The 23,014-nt window shown below is 46.3% G+C and overlaps 1 protein-coding gene across 2 annotated transcripts in view; it reads left to right on the top strand.

The window, feature by feature from the left end:
• Positions 1-445: 445 nt before the first annotated feature.
• Positions 446-23,014, top strand: part of Glp2r (glucagon like peptide 2 receptor) — a 49,440-nt gene continuing 26,871 nt past the window's right edge. Inside the window, exons 1-8 of one of the 2 annotated variants that reach the window (XM_050162761.1) lie at positions 446-526; positions 6,399-6,486; positions 8,424-8,528; positions 12,269-12,390; positions 18,242-18,348; positions 19,103-19,256; positions 21,343-21,502; positions 22,642-22,702. In XM_050162761.1, coding sequence (XP_050018718.1) covers positions 461-526; positions 6,399-6,486; positions 8,424-8,528; positions 12,269-12,390; positions 18,242-18,348; positions 19,103-19,256; positions 21,343-21,502; positions 22,642-22,702 — 863 coding nt within the window. In that variant the 5' untranslated portion in view covers positions 446-460. Of the gene's footprint in view, positions 527-6,398; positions 6,487-8,423; positions 8,529-12,268; positions 12,403-18,241; positions 18,349-19,102; positions 19,257-21,342; positions 21,503-22,641; positions 22,703-23,014 lie in introns of both variants that reach the window. The other variant, XM_050162762.1, reaches the window with a different exon arrangement.

Genomic DNA, 23,014 nt, shown 5'->3' on the forward strand with positions numbered 1-23,014 from the left:
CGAACCTCAGTCTGGTTGTGTGCGTGGAGCAGAATCCTCAGGATGGAAAGCACGCCTTGCTTTTTCTTCTGGGCCTGCTGAGGAAGTCCCAGGCAGCATAGCCGTCTTAGGGTAGGTCTGGGAAAAATCTCCTAAGATTTTAGGAGGGGCAGGCGGGGGATGAGAAACTTGGAGATTAGGTAGATCGCTGTACAGCAGCTCAGACACTCAGCGGCCTGCAGAGGACTAGTGCAAACACTTCCTCTCTGGACAAGGAGGAATGCAGGAGGCCACCGCCTGTGGTACATCTTGGAGTGCTGGAGGGATGTGCTTGCACTTGTGAAAGGGCGCCAGGAAGATGAGGCCCCAACCAAGGCCGGCAGTGCCCAGTAGAAGCAGAAAGGGGTCCCTGCCCCAGGTACGGGCACAACTGGTGGGCATCCCTGTGGCCCAGAGGACCGATCCTCTCCACGCTCACGGGATGCGTCTGCTCTGGGGCCCTAGGAGGTCCTTCCTCACCCTGCTTCTGCTGGCTTCCATCAAGCAAGTAAGAGCAGATTTTTTATTCCTTGTTCTTCTTAATATTATCAGTTTGCATGTTTTCTGATTGCAGAAGCAATTGAGGCCCCTTGGAGGCAATTTGGGAAGAAGAAAACCATATTAAGAAATGACACTCAGCCATAACCACAGCGTTCTGTTCGCTGCTGTATTTTGGCTGGGCTTTTTAAAATCTCTTGTCTGTGCATTGTTTTACAGAGCTGAAATAATGAAGCACAAATTATTTGTGTCCCAGTCTTCCCTGTACATCCTTCTAGAAGCATCTTCCATGTCAGCTTTCACGGGTGGCTGCTTGTACCCCCTGTACACTCTTAGCCCCTTCACTGGTTTGAATGGTCATGGGGAGTCACATTTCTGTGTCTTTTCTCTTTTCTTTTGTTCCTATTGCAAATATTTATATTTTTTCTATATTGTAGTCTGTGGTCTGTAATATTAAAAGACATTGAATCCAAAGGCTTACCTATGTCGGATAAAAATCACAGTGATCCCACCAACTGGAGCTCACCCTCACTCACATTTGGGGGCTACACATCCAACACTTCCCCACTGTTCATTCACATCCACATTCATATCCACAAACAGCGAATACTCATGCTATCTTTAGTTTGCGATCTATTTTTTTTTTAAGTGGCAAACCACACGAACAGCAGGAACACACCAATAGTCAGTGGCACCGAGCTTGGTGTCAGGTGTCCCCACTTCTATGATATCATTCCGTCCTCTCAGCAGCCCTGCGAGGGAGAGTCTCCCCACTTTATAGAGGGGGGACCTGAGCCTGTGGAGGGCGAGGAATACTGCTCCACACTCATCAGTGCCGACCCTCTGTAGGAAGGCTGAGGGCTTGCTGGATGTATTAGCATGTCCCTCACAGATGCCTCAGTAGCTTGCTTGATTCTTATCCAAGATTAGCCCTTTCCTTCTCCTTCCCTTCCCAAGGTCTCATTTCTTCAGGGCTGTGGTTGGAAGGGACCTCAATGTCACTCATCCAAGAAAGAAAACTCCCTAGGGAATGGCTTCTTAGTCCCCGTTTCCAGCTTCACAATGAAAACATCCTACATCCAGGGAGGGCAGAGGTGCCCCCTTTCCCAGCCCTTCTGCCAGAGACTAGACAGGCAAACATCACTGCTGCTGACTGGTTGCCTCCAAGTTTTTTCCCTCAGGCTGCCTCCATCCCTCATGATCTGCCAACTTAGGGACAGTGGGTGGTCTTGGGGAATCTTGCTGTGGTGACACAAAGTCTTACAAGGGGACTATACTCCCAAGGAGCAGGTGACCAAGGGCTGCTGCTTCCACTATGACTGGTGATGCCATTGTAGGGAGAGTTGGTGGAATGCCATCCTTGCTTGCAGTCTCTGGGCATCCCTATAAACACCCAATGTCTCCAGTGGTTTCATCCTGTTCATTTTCTATTCCTATGTGTGCAATTGCCCAGCACACACCAGCACGGCTGCAGCCTGGCCATACCACTGGAAGACACCTCCATACACCTCGTCCTGCAGAATGAGAAGAACATGACTACTGGACCCATTAAATAGATGGGTGTGAAGCTCTAGGGAGTTACAAGACTGCCTTCCCTCACGTACACTCATGAGCTGGGGAGCTGTTGTGTCTACTCGGTGGGTTGTGGCCCTGCGCCCTGTCTTCTCTAGCACTCTGGGGAGCTGCTGACATATGACTCTGTGTATAACAGCGGCCTCTGCAGTGCTTCAGGCCGGCAACGTTGACCAAATTGTACCTTAGCCCTTTTACTCTGGTGTTTCCCTATCGAAAATGCCCTTGGGCAGAGGGTCTCCTGGCCTCTTGTCACTCAGACTGTGTGTGCAGACACTGTGTGTGGCTCTGCCTATTCTGCAGCATGTGGCTGGGGATCTGATGAATCTCCCCTTGATTATCCAAATTTAACCTCAGAGTCTTTAGATGTTTATACATTGCTAGGCTTTGTGTAGACATTCATGCAATTTGCTCATACATGAGTTCCCTGCCAGGAGATATAAATGACTGTGGCATGTGTGTGCTGGCAGGAAATCTTCATAAAATTCATTCAATGAGAAATTCTCAGAGCTACGTTAGCTTCTAAACGCTGCTGGTGAAATGGCGCTGGCTCACACCCACCCACCCCTCATTTTCATTATTAGGCATTAAAAACAAACTCTTAAAGGCTCTAGGAGAAGTGGATTTTAAACATCGCTGGTTGGTGTGTGAGAGGGAGCAGGGCTTAAAAAATTAAATTGGCAGAGATAAACAGTTCAGTGGTGCGCTATCAAAAACCTTTAAAATGTGTGGGCTCTCTGCCCCAGGAACTGCGATTCACACGCAGCTCCCAAAGGCCTAGCTAGGAGGATTTTCATCCTATTAGCAGCGTCCGAAAGCAACTTTGACTTCCTGTGCCGGGGGGTTTAAAAGTTAAATTGTATCACATTCGTTCACTGAGTTATATGCAGCAATTAAAAGGGGCATTGAATAAGAACAACAATAAAGCAGTTTTGGGTACAGCTTGAAGTGGATGAGCCTTTGAGGTGGAAAAATAAAGTTTGCAGAACAATATGGCTTCCTTTGTTGGTTCGAATAAAACAGCACAGAAAAGGAAGTAAGATGAAGCCTGTGTGGAAAGAAGCATCTGGGAGGGAAGGTGCTCTGTGGGGTGAAGGCTGTGCTCCCTCTCTCCCCATTTCTGGCTGCCTAGGCCTTTCCTTTTCTTTGTTCTATGATGTACTCAGTTCTCTAACACAGAAAGAGATTTGCGTGAGCACAATCAGTGCTCTCCTCCTACGCACACCTTCTCCATCTCTTCCAGCCGAGCTGGTCATGGATACAGGCTGTCTAGGTAGGGAGAGAGGATGAAGGTCAAGCTGGCCTCCCCGTGCATCTCCTCTCCCCATTACACTGGAAGCTCAGCTGGGTTTGGCTTTAGACATGCCTCCCGTCTTTCCGGTGTGTTTTAAATAAGTACCGGCAAAGACGTCAGTTTGTCTAGCTCACCTAGGCTGATCAAATTCAGTAGGTTTTTTTGTTTTGTTTTGTTTTGCTTGTTATTATTATTATTTTGTTTTTCGAGACAGGGTTTCTCAATGGCTTTGGAGCCTGTCCTGGAACTAGCTCTTGTCCAGGCTGGCCTTGAACTCACAGAGATCCGTGATTTTTAATCTCTAGTTCATTTCCCACTGTGTGTGATTTGCGTATGTGGTTGCACGTGGTTGTGTTTGGGTGCACACGCTCAGGCCAGAGGTGGTGGTCAGGTGTCCCCCTCAGTTGCTCTCCACCTTGTTTTTTGAGACAGGGTCTTTCGCTGGTCCAGGTCTCACTGATTCGGCCAGACTAGCTGGCCTGTAAGATGGGGTCCCCCGTCTCCTCCTCTGTAACTATAGGATTTCAGGCATGTACACCCAAGGCCTGGCTTTTAAAATGGGTATTGGGAATCCAAATTCAGGGCTTTTTGCTTGTGTGGCAAAGCACTTTGCCGACTCTCCAGCTCCTGCTTTTCTCTTTTGCTATCACCATTAGACCTGGCAAAGAGCAAGGGAGCTGGGAGAATTTTAGTCCAGAGACTGAGCTCAGCTTCTCCTCCTTAGGCAGGTCTGGGTAAGGAGCCACAGGGCACAAATAGCCCGTTAGGCAAGGGAGGGTCTTACTTTCATGACTTGGAGGGTTATGGAAACTTGTTGATTAGTTATTAATTCACCTGCTGAAATTTTTAAAAGAAAAATACAAGTCATTTAATCTCCGATTAGGATGTTTATTCCATGAAATGGTATCTTAATAAACTTACTTGGTGTCTCTTGGGATCCAACTCAGAAAGGGCTATTATTAATGGAAGTTCATCGGAAAATGAAGCTAGGAGGTAAGTCCAGCTGTTATATTCTCATGGTTCCTCCTTATTGACTAATGTCATGGTTCCCAGACTGTGTGTCAGGGTGCCCAGGACACCTTTGGTGAATTCAGTGGGTGAATTCTATGGGAAATCTTAATTTTTGGAGGAAATGGTGATTGCGTCACTGTCCAGATACCATGCCAACTCTTAGCTCAAGATGTTCATGTCTTCTTCTGCTTTTGTCATGCTAGAGACAGAACCCAGGCTTTGCACATGTCAAGCAAGCATAGGGATGAGCTACATCCCAAGACCTGAATTCAATTAATTGACACAGTCTCATGTAGCCCAGGCTGGCCTTGAACTTACAGTGTAGCTAAGGTTGGACTTGAACTCTTGGTCCTCCTACCCCCACCCCAAGTGCTAGCCTCGTAGCTGTGCTCCATAACACCATACCTGCTTGACTTTACTATTGGACCACAAGAGATATGGCGGTCTGCAGGTACTGTGCATAAACAAAAAAAGCAAGTACCAAACAGAGCAAAACCAGCCTGGAACAGGAAATGGAGGTGGTGATGTCTAATCCCATCCCAAAGTTTGAGAAATTGTGCAATGTCCGATAGGTTCAAAGTTGTTAAAATATAAATATTTACAAACTGTTTGGACTTATTTACTTAATAAACAGGGCCTTAGTTTCTCTCCCCCCACCTTATTTTGGTCTGGGAATGCCTTGGAAAATTACTGAGATAGTTAGGGGTGCCACAAACTGAAAACTTTTGGAAACCTATGGGCCAACGATGTCACCACACAAGCCCTTTTCCAAAATGTGTGTGTGGGCATGTGTGTGCACGCATGTGTGTGTGTGCACGTGTGTGTGTGTGTGTGTGTGTGTGTGTGTATGTCCAGAACCAATGCCACCAATGAGACTCTCGCCTGAGGCTTTTGGATGTTTTTCTTTCTAACGTTGACTGTCCTGTCCGTAGAACCTCAAAGACGCAGCTTACATTTGAGGGCTTTCCTGTAAGGAAGTTAGTCTACCGGCCTCTCTCTGTGAACCTAGACCTCCTTTCCCTGCTGTTCAGTGGAGGACTCTTGCTGAAGCCCACTCTGTGTGTCAGGCCTTGTGCCGAGGAGGAAAGAGGGATCGGGGATAGGAAGATGAGCAGCGTGTCTCTAGCCAGTAAAAGGGGCTCATCCATCGTGTGCTAGCGATATGGTAGGTGCAACTGTGAGGTACACAGGAGCCTCTAGAAAACCGGGCAATACTCCTCCTAACATTCAAATTTAACTAAACATACACAATCAGCTGCTACCCCCAAAATAGTGACCCCCATCTAGAACTAACGGGTGGTCTCTTTTGGCCACCTAAGTTGCTAAGTCTGATCCACCCTCCCCTCCTCTGCTAGTGTACCTTCCCCCTAGCACGTTGGTGCGCATGCTCACACATGTGCATGCATTGTGTGTGTGTGTGTGTGTGTGTGTGTGTGTGTGCGCGCGCACGTGTGCCCTTCTTAATCACGCTGTTAGGCTCCTCTCAGCAAGATGCTTTTCTTCTGGATATCTACATGGTCTTAGGAGCGCTCAAGCATTTCTGTCCAAGTGTGGAAGTTCGGCCCTACTGTTACATTCCCTTGAAATGTCAACCTTGAAGATCTTGAAAAAAAAATCTACTTTTGTCAAAACAACTATAGTTATATTATGGAGTAAAGGCAAAATTCAGAATTATTGTTAAGTAGAACATGAGATACCAGGGAAATTCTGTTTCTTGGCATGGGCTACTTCAGAAGGTAATTTGAGGACCCGGGTATGAGAACATAGGCCCAAAGCTAGACTCGCAGCTTCTTGGGATTGATCTTGTGGATTTTTGTTGTTGTTGTTGTTGCTTTAGTTTTTCACTTGTTTGGTTTTGCTTGTGTGTTTTCTTTCTAAGGCAGAATCTCACCATGTAGCTCAGGCTGGCCTAGGACTCACAGTTCTCTGGCTTTAGACCACCAAGTGCAGAGATTTCAGGCATGCGCCACCATGCCTGGCTGTGACCATGCTTCTGTGTGCTTAGGTTACAGGATCTCTCCTGGAGGAGACAACTCGGAAGTGGGCTCAGTATAAGGAGAAGTGTCTGAGAGACTTGCGCAGACAACCTTCTGGTAAGCACGTGCAATAGCTATCTGTGGCTGTGTAACAAGCTGCCCTCAACCTTAGTGGCTTAGAGCCATGAGAACCCTTTACGGTCTCTCCCAGTTCATAGGGTAAGGATTCAGGGCCACTGGACATGGATTCTCTCTGCACTGTAATATTTGGGATGTAGCTGAGAGGTTCAAAGACTGGGGACTGAAATCACCAAAGGGACTTTCATATTCATATCAAGGGGTTGACACTGGTTCTTAGAGTAAAGCAGTGACTGGTAGCCAGGATGCTTCCACCCAGCCTCTCTGTGGAGGCGGGGCTTCCTCATACTGTATGGCTTTGCTTCTTAAGAGTTAGCCTGACCAGAAGCCATGTTCCCTCTGTGAATGGGCCTTGAAAGTCCTGTGTCATTCCTTCCATGTTCAATTGGATAGGACAATTAACCAGGCTCAGGAGAAGCAATACACACTCACTTCTCATGTGAAGGTAGGATGGGCTGCATGCAGACAAAGCTGCTCTGTTTGAAGTGCTCTGCACAGTGCACTTCCTGTCTTGCCACCTGACACGAGTGACCCCTGTAGGCTGGCCTGCGAAGCTACTTAGGTACATGGAGGTTCCCCATCTCCTGGGGGTGTTAGCTGGATCTGAACAATAAAAGAATCCCCCTTTTCCAGTCTACACTATGTTTAGAGCATTCTAGCAAACGTGTCGTAGGTGAGTCAGTCCGTAGCCTTGCCTGTCCATATGTTGACACATTAGGTGAATCCATACATACTACACACACACACACACACACACACACACGTCAAACCAAATCAATGAAAACAAAACCATAAAGCGCCGTGACTTACTGCTTCTGAGCATCACGAACGGATAACAGATAAAGGCTTCCCTTCCTCCTCTTGACATCTGCCAATCATTTTATTCAGCTGCCCAGCAGTGCTAGAAGCGACTTTATTTCCCCCAGAACATGACTCCAAGCCAGCACCCCTGGCCCTTTGTGAAGACCCCCTTGATGCAAACTACAAAATCCACTTTTCATTTCAGGGGAATACTACTTTTGAGATCAAAGTAGGGCAGGTCATCTTCATATAGAGCTGGACTGTGAGCAGAGTGGCTACATAAGCAGAGCAAGTGTTGTTACCTGGCAACCAGGTTGGCAGTGACCCGCAGTAGCTCAGAGCTGGGTTAACCGGGGTCGTTATTAAACAGGGGTTTAATGCTAAGAACCTGCTTATTTATCTCAAGAAGCCCTTGGATACCACACTAATAAAAAGGAGATGGGAGAAGGTGATGCTTGGCTTCTGAGAAGCCCAGGAACTTGTGGTATGAACTGCTTCCATCGAATTCCAGGAGATTTGTCTGGTTGTGTTCTAAGTTTGGACCTTCTAGTTACCAAGAACTGATACATAAACCATCTCCTAAATTTACAGTGATCCAAACTTCTCTAATAATTTATTGAACTAACATTCAAATGGAGAGCTATAAATGCATAGAATAGTGCTAAATATGTGTGACCAAAAGCTGCACCGCCACAGACCCCCTTCGATCTATCATTTGTCTTCTATACTCAAATTGGTGAACCTTGCCAATTACTTAGTTATGGGACACAAGTCACTGACTGGACCCCCAAACATCTTACCCCTGACCCTGAGTTTCTGTGAGTTCAGTTAATACAGAACAAAGCAAAACCAGTATGCTCCGTACAGTGACTGGGGGTCAGGTTGGGTAGACAAAGGCAGTGTTGGGAGCTATGTCCAGCATCCCTGTGTTTTCTAGTCCCATTTCTCATCCTCGGCTGCTCCAGAGAGAAGGATATCTGTGTTGGCCTCTACAAAGGTTACACCAGCTTCCCAAGATGGGAAAGTGGGCTCTAAGCTTCTGGATCTTTCTATCTCTCTCAGAAGAGCCTGTGGGAGAACACTGACATTTGCTCCTCCTACTTTTCTCCCCACAGGCATCTTTTGCAATGGAACGTTCGATCAGTTTGTGTGCTGGCCTCATTCTTCTCCCGGAAATGTCTCTGTTCCCTGCCCTTCATTCCTACCTTGGTGGAGTGAAGGTAATGGGTCTCTTCCTAGCCATTTCTAACAGTTCCTTTGTAGGACAGATCATCCTGGTAGGGCAGCCAGAGGGAAGTTAGAAAGAACTCTAACCCAAGGGATTCTCATAAGCCTTCATGCTTAAGGTGTTCTTGTATAATCTCAGTATTGTGTCTTATTTCTTTGCCTCTGCCCCTTCCAAGCACTGGAAAGTGAACAGAGGGTCTCACACATGCTAGACAAATATTCTATCCCTGTTTCCCCATAATTTGTAGGCTCCTGTCTGCTGCCCTTATACAGTACTTTGGGCTAATGTATAGATTAGAGTCCAGATTCAACTCCCCCAGAACCTGACAGTTATGGGAAGAACGCAAGGATCTCAACCTTGGTCATTTGTAGGAAAAAGACACAAGAAAGACTGGGGAGCTCCTATCTGTACAACGTTTGGCTTCTTGTACAGAGAAAAATAATCTACGGCTTTCTTTACATCAGCTTTGAAAGAAGTATCGTTAAATTGGTGTTGTTAATGGGACTTGGATGGAGAATTCAAAACTTTCCAGACGGGAAAATAACAGCCTTGGGGAGAAAGGGAAAAGGTTACAGAAAATATTGGTGGTGGAACAGATGTATCAGACAGGACAGAAATGGAGGGGCAGAAAGAAGTGGGAAATAGATTAGGAGAAACAAAAGCAGGAGCCTCCTCTCTTCCCCATTAGGTATGGCCTCATGTTCACCTGGCCCTGTGTTAACTCCACGTCATCTGGTTGGTACTTGCTTCTCTTCCCTTTCCTCCCCCATGGTGCTGGGGTAGCTCAGCAGCCTTGCCTCGCTTAGCTGCTTCCTGGTGTCCTTACTACCCCAGTCTCAGCCCTCACCCCCTGCCACCACCTTCTGTAAAGCTTTGGAAAGTGGCAGCCCCTGTTTTGGCTCCCTATCTCAAGAATCGAGAACGACATTTGTGACCATTTGCAACCTGGTCCTGCTGACCTCTCAGGCATCCTGGCCTGCTTTCTCTTCTTCCCCTCCAGTCAAGATAAATAGCTCCCAGGCTGGTCCATCTGTACAGCTGCCGTTACCAGACATGCAGGTTCTTACCCACTACCTCGGTTTCCATGGTTTCCAAAAGAAAGTAGGAAACAGAAATTATAAAAGGGAAATAGATTGATTTACAATTTGGCCCAGCTCGGGGTGGTAGGAAAGGTCTAATTTCCTCAACACCTACAGCTTGTTGGAAACCGTGAGGTGACAGCCAGAAGATCCGTTGATCTGACAGGCAGGTCAACCATCCTTTCTTGGAGGTGGGTGCGTCAGCTCCAGGTGGCCTCCACTAACTCTGTTGTCTGTTACAGAGGGCTTTTTATTCAATTCAGGCCAGATCAAAAGTTTCAGGGCCTTATGGGATGGTGGATGTGAGGTCCCTGCCTGTTCCAGCCCCAGCAGAGTCCTTTGTCTCTCAGCCCCATTCCTTTGTGAGGTGCAGGGTCTTGTCCTTTGCATCTTTCTTTGGAAGCAGTTTCAAGTTGCCTGTCAAAACACACCAATTTTGCAATTGAAAAGAGGTATTAGACTCACACACCAAAGGAGAGACGTGAGCATCCCTTTCTTTCCCACCAGGACTACAACCCATGTTTTCAGCATGGGACCACAGCTACACGGTCCTCACACTATGATAACTGCACTGTACCACCCTGATATATCTCCATCCTATGATGGCTGCATTGTCTGTACCCCATCATGGCTGCACTGTTCCTAGCCTATACCTACGATGGCTGCGTTGTCTGTACCCCATCATGGCTGCACTGTTCCTAACCTATACCTATGTTCTCTCTGCTGTTCAGGATGCCTCCTTAAAGCTCTGCCTGCAAGTCCAACTTCAGCTCTCACTTTGAATTTTCCATCCTTCTAGAGCATTTCTCTAGCTTCTCCCCTGAAGTCAATAGACCCCTGTCTCTCTGCGGCCTCTCTTGTACTGGCACAGTCTTTGTCTTAGTGTTTGTAACAGTTTATGACACTTTCATGTGTGTTCCCCAGCTCAACTTTGAACTGCGCCCTCCCAGGGGCATTATGATTGGCATGGCCAGCACAAGTTCCATGTGGCATTATTGCCATTTCCCATTTAACCAATATCAAGCAAGTACCCACGGTGTGCCAAACACCATTTTTAAATGTTTGGGGTGTATTAGTGGCCAAACTAGAATAAAATCCCTCTCCTAGGGCTTGCACTGTAGTAAGAAGGATAGACAATGGTCATGGGCATCCTCTGTTTGTGTGGATGTGACAAAGAGCTGGAGATGGAATGGGAGGGCTGAGGCAGGGGCAATGGGTGGCTGAAGGATGAGTCAATGGCAAGGTGATGCTTCAGTGAAGACTTATGAGTTTGAGCCCAAAGAGGCTCGTGTCCAGGAGAGAGCACACAACATACCGTGGTGTGCAGTTGGAGAGGAGTGTGCCTCCAAGAAGGGGAGAGGATAAACCCAGACAGAGCCAAGGAGGAAGAGAAACAATAAGAGCTGAGGGCAGAGAGGTGAGGAGACCAGCTCCTACAAGCCTTTGTGGATGGCCACAGAAGGACTCTCATCCTTAGAAAGCCTTCGGGAGATTTTGAGCAGAAACACAGCAACTAGGCAATCCATAGCCGTGAGGACAATACCATCAGCAGAGTTAGCAATAAACCAGGGAAGAAAGAAGGGTTCTAACTAGGAAGGAAGGGGATGTAGAAGGTAAGGTGGGATCTAGGATCTGAGTGAAAGAGAATATGACTTGCTAATGGAGCAGACAGGGCTAGAAGCTGCAAGGGAACAGAGATGATTATAAGGTTCTGGGCCAAGGGATACTAGGATGGGCTTATCATCCTCTGGGGTGGGGAAATCTGTGGGTGGGGCAGATTTGGAGACGGTGAAGAGCTTGGCTGGAGCATGTTGCCTGAGATGTCAGTTGGGCAGGAGGAAGTGATTCCTGGGTAGGGTGGGTACCGATTAATTAAATATGGCCAATAGCTACTGTTAGTGTAAGAAGTATAGGGTTGGGATCGGAACGTTATGGAAATTTCCACGTCTCGTTTGTGTGTCTTACTAGATCCTCCAGGTAGGAGTACCTTTCATGGGGCTTCTAGGGTACATGTGGTCAAGTGACAACAGCACTTAGTGTGGGCTGAGTGACTTACCCATCATCTGCGCGCGCGCACACACACACACACACACACACACACACACACACACACACCATCTCCCTTCACATCACAGAGGATAGGCAGCAGTGCTGTACCCAGTTCCTGATGAAGACATCGGTAAGACTCAGAGGCTGTAGAGCTGAATCCAGGACACTGCTCAGAAAGTGGGCTTATCATGTGTCTGTCCTGAGCCTGCCTGCTTTGCACTAAAGGCTTTCTCTTCTTCATTGCGCCACCTGTTGGACAGTAGGGAGAGGTGCACAGGCGCTCAGGTCAGCATCTCCCAGGTAGACTGTACCTTACAGGGTTATAGTATCTCTGAGTCACAGGGGCCTTCTAGCTCCAGAGACATGTGTAAACATTACGGACATTAGAGGATCATGGTTAGTTACAAAATCTAGACCCATCCGTGTTTTTCTTCCCATCCCAAATAAACAGTGGGGATGCTAATGAGCCCCCAGATGGAAAACCCAAAATCCCTTTCCCCTGGGATTTTCCACAGCTTTTTAGCCAAGGGTGAGGACCTTCCAGTGAGCTCAGGGAATGGGCTGTGTGTTCTGACCTTTCCTCTAGAGCCTTGTTTACTTTCAGAGAGCCCAAGAAGGGCCTACAGACACTGCTTGGCTCAGGGGACTTGGCAGACGCGAGAGAACGCCACAACTATTTGGCAGGATGACTCAGAATGCTCAGGGAACTACAGCTTCAAACAAAAGGTGAGTTTACCGGTTTGCTGCGAAAGCACCTGGAACAGGAACTTGGTGCAGCCCAGGGGATGCCAGCTTTGGGGGACACACACACGGGACCTCCCACCAGCTCGTCTGCTCCAGATTCCACTGGGAAAGGGCTGCAATCACCCGACAGCAACTCCCATGTCAGCCACAGAATTTATTCCTCTGTGGGATGAAACATGAAATCCCAGGGGGACTCTTCTAGAAGCATCCCAGCTTCTGCACCTGCCGTGTCCTGTGTCTGGAACAACTTCCCCAAACAACCCAACATTCACGTTTCAGTTCAATTGTCTCTTACCAAGCAAGATGGCCCGTGGCCCCATTCAGAGCAGCTCAGTGGCCACTTCTACCTCACTCCTCATTGAATTCCCCTATTGCACCAATAATCGACCAGACGCAGTTACTGATTTTAAGGCTCTTGGAGTCACATGGGGCATACAAACAGGGTGATTAGCCGCTGGGACAAAAGTATAGGATGTTCAGAGCCATAGCAAAGGGGCACTGATGCAGTCTCGGGGCAAGGAAGGCTGCCCAGATGAGACTGAGGGTGAGGAGGAACCGGCCATGGAAGGAGGAAGCGAGAATGTCCTTGGTGAGAGAAAAGCACACACTCGGGGTCAAAGAGTGGGCGGACCTCCACTTCTGGGAAGAGATGGGGAACCCTAAGGAAAGTCACTCTTGCAGCATTGCCCTTGAGCTTGCTGGTCACTGCCTGGGATGACTTCCCTGGCTCCCATGTGGCTGGCTGCCCCTGGTCATCATGGTTCACCCCATGCCTCCTTAAGAGGTGACTTGGAGTGTTTCCATGTGGAGAGGAAGAGGACACACAGGGGTCTGGAGACCTCTAGAGAGGCGAAAAAGGCAGAGTCGGCCTGCACTGTCGAGAAGATTTGCGGTGTTGCAGACTGCAGTACAGAGGGTCAACACTTAGAACAAGCCTTGATGGGATCTCTGTGCAGATTTGAGAGTGGCTGGACCAGCCGGGCTGGAGACAGGAGAGGGAGATGAGCCAGGAGCCTTATCTTCTGTTCTGAGCTGGTAGAAGTCTATGTTCCCTATCCAGTTTTACCGTGTGACAAGTCTCACCTCTTAAAGGGACTGAAGTGACACGTGAGGTTTATCTCAAGACTACCTGGCTTATGCCATATGCCGAAGTTATGCCAATTGCGTACTTTGAATGAAGCCTAGAATGGCTATTTCTTATCTTCTTTCTTGGTATTGTAAACTGAGAACAATCAAACTGTCACCATCATAGATACCACTCCCAAGCCCCAGGAAAACGGAGTGCAAGATACATAGTAGACACTTAATATAGGGAGACTTCATGAATTCCGAGTCAGTGGGTCTGTAGTGGGGTCTAGGTCTCAACACCGATGCTAGGTTTTCCCAGGTAACTCTTGTATGCGGTCAGATTCACTGGCAGATGTAAATCCCGCTTTGGTCTGCTTGGCAACATCCCCAAGTCAGTGAGTAGAGAGACAGGAAGCAGACCTTTCTCTCTCAAAACATGAACACAATAAGGGTGTATACTGGTGACCGCAGTCTGTGGAAGGTCTTGAGTTCTGAAGCTGCTCTCACCAGGCTAGACAGCATCTAGCCCCCATCTCAAAAACAATATTCTCTTGCGGGAGGGGGGTGGAGGGTGGGGGAGCAGGGTACCACTTCCTTCCTTCTTCAAGTAATATTTCCAAGAATTCAAATACTTAAAAACAAAAAGCTTCTGGCCATGTTTACCTGTGTTTCACAGAGTGGGTTGAAATTATTCCCAAAAAAGGGCAGTGTTAGTAAACCTTTGCCCTTCAGAGTTTTGGCAAGCAAACTATGTTATGTTCCGCTAACAACATACTGGGGACCCTTATGTATGTTAAGTGCATTTCTTGGCTTCGTGTGCGGTATCCATGCACAAGCATGAACACTGTGTTCAGAGTCCTCTTGTAGTACGGGGGTCGGTTCTTACTTCACCTTGTTTCAGACTGTTTTCTTTACACTTCCATAGAGTGCTCTCTGTTTGCAAAGACAGAATTTAATTGTTATATGTGAATCATTTATAAAATCGCACAGGGCATAATCTTCAGCGTTTTTATATTTATTTGTATGTGTGTGTGTGTGTTATGCACACCATGGCACAAATTTGTGTGGTGATCAGAGGACAACTTGCAGAAGTCAGTTCTTCACTTCTCTTGTGTAGGTTCCTGAGATAAGACTTGGAGGCAAGCACGTTTACCTGGCAGGCCATCTTCCTGGCCCTAGGGTGCAACAGTCATATATAGTTTTGATGGTTAAGCCTAGTGGTCACTCGACTGGATTGCGATCTCTTAGGAGGTTAGTTGGGCAGACCTCTAGGATGTACGTGAGGATGTCAGGACAGCCTAACCAAAGGAGGAAGGCACTCCCTGAGTTCAGGCTCTGCCATCCCGTAGCTTGGGAGTCCAGCTAGGATAAAAGTGGGGATGAAGGGGAAGAGGAGAGTGCTAGCCAGTGTAGGATTTGCTCACTTAGCTCCCCAGCTGTCATGATGTCACATCCTCCCCACCAGGAGTCAAGCCCTTTCTCCTTCTAAGTGTTTATCATAGACATTGTCACAACAAAACTCTGACACAAGAATGTTTTATTGTAGCAATACATTTATATTATTATATATAAATTAATATAATTTAACACTTGAAAAGCTGATTGTAACTTCCCGGCATTTTACCTTGAAATATTCAATAATATACAATTGTCTAAAAAAATAATAAAATATCTGTTACCTAGATTCCGATGTATTCCCACTAACACGAGTGATGCTAAGATGATCCAGTAAAGTCTCCATGTGCTGCCAGAGACTTCAGTGTTGAGAAAGGCAGAGCTCTTTGTAGAAACCCATGTAGGAAAGCAGGTGAATGGGAACAAGGGATTAGTGAGCAATGTGACTGCGGGCTGAGGCCAGGGGTCAGTAGGGGAGGTCCAGGCTTAAGGACCTGAGTGCAGATTCCCAGCAGTATATGAAAGAATAAGTTTGAGCCAGGCACGGTGGTGCACACCTTTAACCTCACCACTCTGGAGGCAGAGGCAGGCGATCTCTATAAGTTCAAGGGCCATGTGGTCTATATAATGAGTTCCCAGGCCAGACAGTGAAACTCCATCTTTAAAAAAAAATGAGTTTGAGGATATATACCTATAATGGCAGTACTGAGGGGGCAAAGATAGGGTATTTGGTTGTTGCTGTTTGTTTTGTTTTTGCTTTGTTTTGTTATTGACTTATTCATCAGCCAGCCTAGCCAATTGGGTAGCTGTAGCCTCTGTGAGAGATCAACCTTCAACCTTGCTTCAGAAAGTCAGTCAGAGTGTTTGAGGAAGATGTTCAACATCAGCATCAGGCCTCCACAGGTGCTGGGGAATGCACTTTAGTTCACATAACACACACGTGTGCACACACAAACACATGAACAGAGACACATACGCATATACACAGAATAAAATAAGAATAGTAATAACAATAATAATAGTGATGCAAATGAGGTCCCAAGTGCTGTAATAAAGCAGAGAGGCATTTACGGAAGACTTTAAAGAAACTATGTGTATATTTGTGGGTCTGTATGCACATGAATTCAGATGCCCATGGAGCCTGGAGGCATCAGAACTTCCTCGCCCCGGAACCGGAGTTACAGGTGGTTCTGAGCCACTTGATGTGGGTGCTGGGAATTGAACTCAGATTCTTTAGCAAGAGCAATCTGCTCTCTTAACCACTGAGCTATCTTTCCAGCCCCAAGGACTTCTTGTAAGGAGCCTGTCTTAGAAGGGAAATCACAAGAGCATCTGGAGGCCTCACAGGTCCATAGAAAATAATTCTGGATAAAGATGTAATTGGGGTTATTTTTAAAGCTCAAAAGATTTGCATCTAGATTACCACTGTAAGAAAGAATAAAGGAAAACCCTTAACACAGAAAGGAAAACATCTCATGTGAATATTTTGATGCACACAAAGGAATAAAGATCACTGGAAATAGCAAAAGACAATTTCCTTATCATATTTCAAAAGAGAGACTACTAGTTAAAGCAAAAGCAATAGGGATGCATCAGTAGCCTATGGGATGCGTTGTAGTAAATGGATGGATGGCAGTGATAGCAAAATGGTCAGGATGGAGGATGAGTCATTATACAATGGCAAAGTTTTTAAATTATGCATCAAATCATAAAATATGATTTCATGGCAGACTACAATAATTTAAAAATGTTTACCATGAATTTCAAAGCCACTGCTGAAGATCGAAAGAAGGCATACTAAATCACAGAAAGAGAAAGAGTAGAGGCAAGTCAATTCAAAATAACACAGAAACAGAAGAAAAGAAGGTAAGGAAAATATGAGACAAAGAAAAAGACCAATGGATTTAAACCCAGCCAGATAAATAACGGCATTAAATATAAATGATCTAAACACCCCTAGCAGGTAGATTTCAGTTTGTGTAAAGAAAATGCAAAAGTCTGCAATATACCACCTCTAAGACAATAACTTCAAATACAAATCTTTAAAAATTTAAAAGATTTAAAAAATACATTGTTGTCTTAGTTACTTTGTTATTGCTGTCCTAAAAGCACTATAACCAAGGCAGCTTACCAAAGAGAACATTTAGTTCGGGGCTCAAGATTTCAGAGGGTTAGAGTCTGTGAAGGCGGGGCAAAGACCTAGCAGCAGGAACAGCTGAGAGCACACGATCTCATTTACAAACCTTAGGAGAAAGAGAAAGAGGCTGGGGATGGCCCCGGTCGTCTGAAACCTTAAAGTGCACCCCAGAGACATCCCTCTTGCAACAAGGCCACATTCCCTAATCCTTCTCAAATAGTTCCACCAACTGGCCCAAGTACTCAAACACAGGAGTCTATGAGGACCATACTTGTTCAAGCCATCACAGCTGAAAACAATACTAATTAGAAGGAAGGGGGATTGCTATATTAATATCAAACAAAGTAGATTTCAGAGCAGTGAATGTCACCAGGATATAGAGTAACATTCCAACAGGTGTGGTGACACACATCCAACTCTTGGGAGACAAAGGCAAGTGGGCCTCTGTGAGTTCAAGGCCAATCTGGTCTGCATAGTGAGACCCTGCCTTTAAACAAACAAATAAATATCATAGTAGTAAAGAGGTAAATTCACCAGGAGAATAGATATGCTAACAACAACAACAACAACAATAATATCAACAACCTGTTAACAGGCTCTCAAAGCTCGTGAAGCAAAACCTGATTCAATTTCAAAGAAAAGGAGAGAAATAAAATACTACAAATTATGTAAAAATTCCCAGAATGCTGACTCAACCTATGAGACAACTGTCACACAGATATCTCCAGACCTGTCAAAGACAACACATTCTTTATGAACACAGACAAAATTTGACCAAATCCAACCAAAAAATATTCTGAAAGAAAGAAGTGTCATGACCAAGTTCAATTAAACCGTTGATTTAACATCTAAAAACTAACAAAATTTATCATATTAACAAACTACAAAAGGTCCTCGCCCCAATCGACCATGGCATCCTTTGTCTAGGGTTCAGTTCCTTCCAATATAGTGAGTCCTAGTGATGAGTGCTGGGCTGTGAGTCCAGTCATGGCCTGAGACTCGGGGAGGCTCTTACCCACGGGGGTTTTGTGGCCTCTGAAGTGTGCCAAGGCAGTTGGGGCTGCTTATTTGGGTATCAACAGAGTTGAGAAGGAAAGGTCTAACAGAAGGCATGCGGCTCAGACTGTGTCTCAGTTCGTGCTTGGTCCCTGGGTGACTCTGGGCGTGGAGCTGAGGTGAAGGTGGGGTTGCAGACTGCATCCCGGTGGTCATGTCTGCTCTTCCTGTGTCCAGGTGGAGCACCATGCCTTGCTGTCCACCTTGCAGCTGATGTACACCGTGGGCTACTCCCTCTCGCTCATCTCGCTCTTGCTGGCTCTTACACTCTTCCTGTGTCTTCGGTGAGTAGAACCACAGCATGTGGCCAGATATGTGTCCTGTGATTTGCTCAGGGGCCAGCACTGGGAGGCAGTAGAAGACTCTGTTGGGTGAGGTCCATGGGTCTTCAGAGCTGAAAGCCTGAGATTCCTGAATGCACCCGTTCCTTTTTTAGATGTGAGGACAGAGAGGACAGAATGTTCTAGTGAGGGATATTAAGTCCCTACAGGTGGGAAAGACAGTTGGATACACAGACAGAACTCAAAGTGGGACTCTGGAGTCTAAATTCCTGATCACACCCATTGCCATTACAACCCAGACAAACCACAGTCCCCCTAAAACCATTATTTGCACACAAGACCTCCTTTCCTCCCCCCAGAAAAGTCATGGTAGCTTAAGATTTGAATGAGGCCTGTGGACTCCTGCCAGGTGCCAGCCATTCTAACTCCCCTCCTCATCTGATTCAAGATCAATTCTAGTTCGACGTTACTGTTAGCTGTCCTCCTTTACAAGTGAGTCAACTAAAATACGGAAAAATATGGAAATATGGAAAGGCCATGTCCGCATGGCCTGGCATGCCAAACATGTTATCTAGGGAACAACTTAGTGGTCCCATTTCACAGATGGGAAGGGTAAGGCACAGAGAAGTAGGAGCACCTAGACCAGCAGCCTGTGTATGCACCTCTGTCTCTAGTGACAGACACCCAAGCGACAGGTCAGGTGTGCCCTTTCAGCCACTCTTTCTGGAGGGAAGACACCTGGTGTTCTTTCGTGCAGAAAACTGCATTGCACACGAAATTACATCCACATGAACTTGTTTGCTTCGTTCATCCTGAGAGCGCTGGCCGTCCTGGTGAAAGACATCGTCTTCTACAACTCTTACTCCAAGAGGCCTAACAGTGAGAGCGGATGGATGTCATATCTGTCAGAGGTAATCCCCTCCAACCTGATGGGGCAGAGCTGGTGGGTGGGCGAGGGGGCATGGGTTGGCGAGGGAGACAGAGATAAGAGGATCTTAAAGCCTTTCTGAGAGAGAGGCACTGACTTAAAAAACAACCTCCCAAGAGTGGGTCAGGTAAGCGGATCCAGAGGCAGATGGGCTCACTGTAGATGACCCCTGAACCGCAAACCAAAGCCTGATCAATCTTTTGTCAAGATGGTCTTTCACTGTGCAATCCAGGCTGATCCTCCTGCCTCATGTGTGCTAGAATTACAAGTGGGTGCCGCTGTGCCCCTGCATTAGTGGGCTTTAAGTTACAGGGCGAGGGGAGAAGGCTTAGTGGGTAAAGCATTTGCTCTGCAAGCCTGACAACTGGAAGAAGCTGGCTAGCAAGGCTTAGCCAAATCGCCAAGCTCTAGGTCCAAGTGAGAGCCTCCGCTTCACTATATATATACAGGGCAGCACAATCAATGAAGATAGCTGGTCTCAGCCTCTCACCTCCACTTTCACACACACGCACACGTGTGACCCCTTACACACGCATGGATCCACTCATGGGAAATGCACATACACATATACACATACACACGTTATAGATAGATCATGAGTCTTGTTACATTTATTTATTTATGTGTGCAGTAGTGCATGCGGGTTCAGAGCAGAGGTGAGTTGGGAGTTGATTCTCTCTCCCACCATGTGGGGTCCAGGTAGAACTCAGGTGCCAGGATTAGTGGCAAGCACCTTTACCTGCTGAGCCAGCTCACTGGGCCCTTAATCATGAATCTCACATTCAAAATTTCTATTTTTTTTCTCGTGTCTGTGTATATTCCATGTAACCTTTCAAGTTTCTTGGCATAATACTGCCCATGAACTTCTCTGTAGCTTTTCTTCAAGTCTGTGGGGTCTGTAATTGTGTTTTCATTTTTCAGTATTGATTATTTATATCTTTGCTGTTTTACTTTTACACCTGGATACTTGTTGCTAGGAGTTTCTCAGATTTATTGGACTTTCCCAAGAACAAGCTCTTGGCATTATTGAGCCCTTTCGGTTTATATTCTCATTTGCATCCATTTTGACTTTCATTACTTCTGTGTCTGCAATTTCTTTGGGTTGAATCTGCCATTAATTTTTTGCTAGCTTTTCACACAAGAACTTATGGTAACAGATCTTCAACTTGTCTCTTTTTAATAATTCCACTTAAGGGTAGAAGTTTCATTCCAGGCTTGTTATTAGTTGCATAGTACCAAGTTTGGCACACTGTATTTTTTAACATTAAGGTCAAGAAACACTTCTCGTTTGTTGTTGCACCTAAGGATCTGTGCAATGGTGTTTACTTAGCTATTGTGGTTCCTAGCCTAGCTGAACTGAGGTTAGAGAACAGACCCTCCCATGCTTTCGTTTAGGCTGTTGTTGATAGTAAACTCTGTCTGTGACTTTGTATTCTCCCTCCATCCCTCTCTCCTACTCTCCCCTCCTTTCTTCCTTCTTTTAATTTCATTTAATTTTTTATGCATATGTGTATACACCATGTGCATGAAGAAGCCCAGAAAAGAGCATTAGATCCACTGGGGCTGGAGTTACACACAGTTGTGAGCTGCGGGTCCAGGTTTTCTGGAAGAGCAATGAGTGCTCTTAGCCACTGAGCCATTTCTTTTGTTCTTTGCTTTTTTTATTTTTCTTTAAAAGTCTATATGTGGTGTTTTCTTTGCAGAAGTGAAGTTCTAGTTTCCCTAGAAACCACATCAATAAGACACTCACACCTGTAATCCCAGCCTTTAAGAAACAGAAGGCAGGAGGATAAAAAGTTCAAGGTTAATCTTGACTACATAATGAGTTCAAGCCTGACCTGGGATGCATTAAGCCCCAGTCTCAAAACAAACAACAAAAACAATGCCTAGAATGTCAAGGAAGAGGTTGATCTTTAAAAGCTCCATGCAGCCTTTCTGCCAGCCTCTCTGAGGTCGTCAGCAAGGGCTCAGAAAAGAGGGTAGGACAGGCCCGAGCATGTGTGTACTTGGGAGACCATGCTCATCAGGTGTTGACAATCCCAGGACTCACCCTGGTTCTGCCCCTGCAGGTGTCTGCCTCCTGCCGCTCTGTCCAGGTCCTCCTGCACTACTTCGTGGGTGCCAACCACTTGTGGCTGCTGGTGGAAGGGCTTTACCTCCACGCTCTGCTGGAGCCCACAGTGCTTCCTGAAAGGCGGCTGTGGCCCAGATACCTGGTGGTGGGCTGGGGTGAGTGACGTGACTCCCGTTCTCTCCCAGGGACCCATCAGAACATGGGAGCCTGACAGAGCCTTTGGTTGGAATCCCAACTAGAGGATACAACTGAAACAGATAATTTCTCATTGATAAGGGTCTCCGAAGAAAATGTGTGTGTGTGTGTACATGCACGTGCGTATGCACACATATGCATGTACAAGCACAGGCCTGTATGCCCAATGCACACATGCAAAAGTGAAAAGACTTTTGGCACAACTAGCTGAAATCCTTCTTACCCTTTTTGTAATTATGTTAGACTGTTCATAATTTCATAACAAAATATCTGTGTGGTTGAGCAGCAGACACTGGCTTCTCCTGTTTCTGGAGGTTGGGAATCCAGTGTGCTTGCTTTCTGGTGAGGGCCCTCTTCCTAGTGTGCACAAAACTGCCCTCATGCCCACCACGTGATAGAGAGAGAGAGAGAGAGAGAGAGAGAGAGAGAGAGAGAGAGAGAGAGAATGCCACCTCCAGTCTCTTTTCATAGGACATCAATCCCGTTGTGAGGACCCCAACTCACAACACCTTCTACACCTAGTTACCCCACATTCCCTATTATCAAATACCCTATAGTGGTGACAGGTCTTCAACCCAGGAATTTTGGGATAATACATCTATCAGTCTGTGACATTAAGTCTTTTTAAAAACAAAGTTATTACTATTCATTTTTATTTAATTGTTTTTATTGAGACATACCATTTTCCCTATTCCCCTTCCTCCATCCCTTCTCCCCTTATTATTAATCTTAAAAGTATGAGCAGGGTATTCTGATCTGGAACTCGGTTTCCATAGCTTTCGGTCAATTAGATGCTACAGAATTCAGAGGAAGTAAATGGACTCATGGTATTCCTTATGAAAAATTTGACTGAAGTCCATGGATTTACTCCAAACCACTTTGTGACAAGTGGCAAGCCCTTTCTCCCCAGGGCACAGCTTCTCTGACAGTAGAGCCATGGTTGGGCTTGGGCTACCCTCAGCCTCACCAGTTCTTACAATATGATTCTGTATTTGGTTTTTAGCCCTTTGGACCTGTTGTGCTGGGCCCCCTGAGGCTGGTAGGGAGCAGGAGGTATTAGACAAGCAACTCTTAACTACCCTCTCTGTTTTCTATACAGCCTTCCCCATGCTGTTTGTTATTCCCTGGGGTTTCACCCGTGCACACCTGGAGAACACGGGGTAGGTAATCCACCTGGTGCCGGTCTTCCATGGACCAGCAATTCCCAGATACGCCCAAATATAGGACATGACATCAATTTCCCAAAGAGACTATCCAATTTCTCCTATGTTGTCCTTCTAGAAAGTAACAGGAGCATAGAGAAGTAGTCAAAGATCTATTAGTCATACATACAAATTAATTATCAAAGATGCTGTCTGGACCAGCTGCGGTGCTTGGTGTGTAAAGAGAGAGGAACAGAGTAGTTTCTATAGCTTTGTTCATATGAGAGAAAGCAGCAATTTGGATGTACATTGACGGAAGAATCACTGTGC

Source organism: Alexandromys fortis, unplaced genomic scaffold, assembly GCF_014885135.2.
Source record: "Alexandromys fortis isolate MF-2015 unplaced genomic scaffold, M_Fortis_MF-2015_v1.1 scaffold_84, whole genome shotgun sequence".
Lineage (NCBI taxonomy): Eukaryota > Metazoa > Chordata > Mammalia > Rodentia > Cricetidae > Alexandromys > Alexandromys fortis.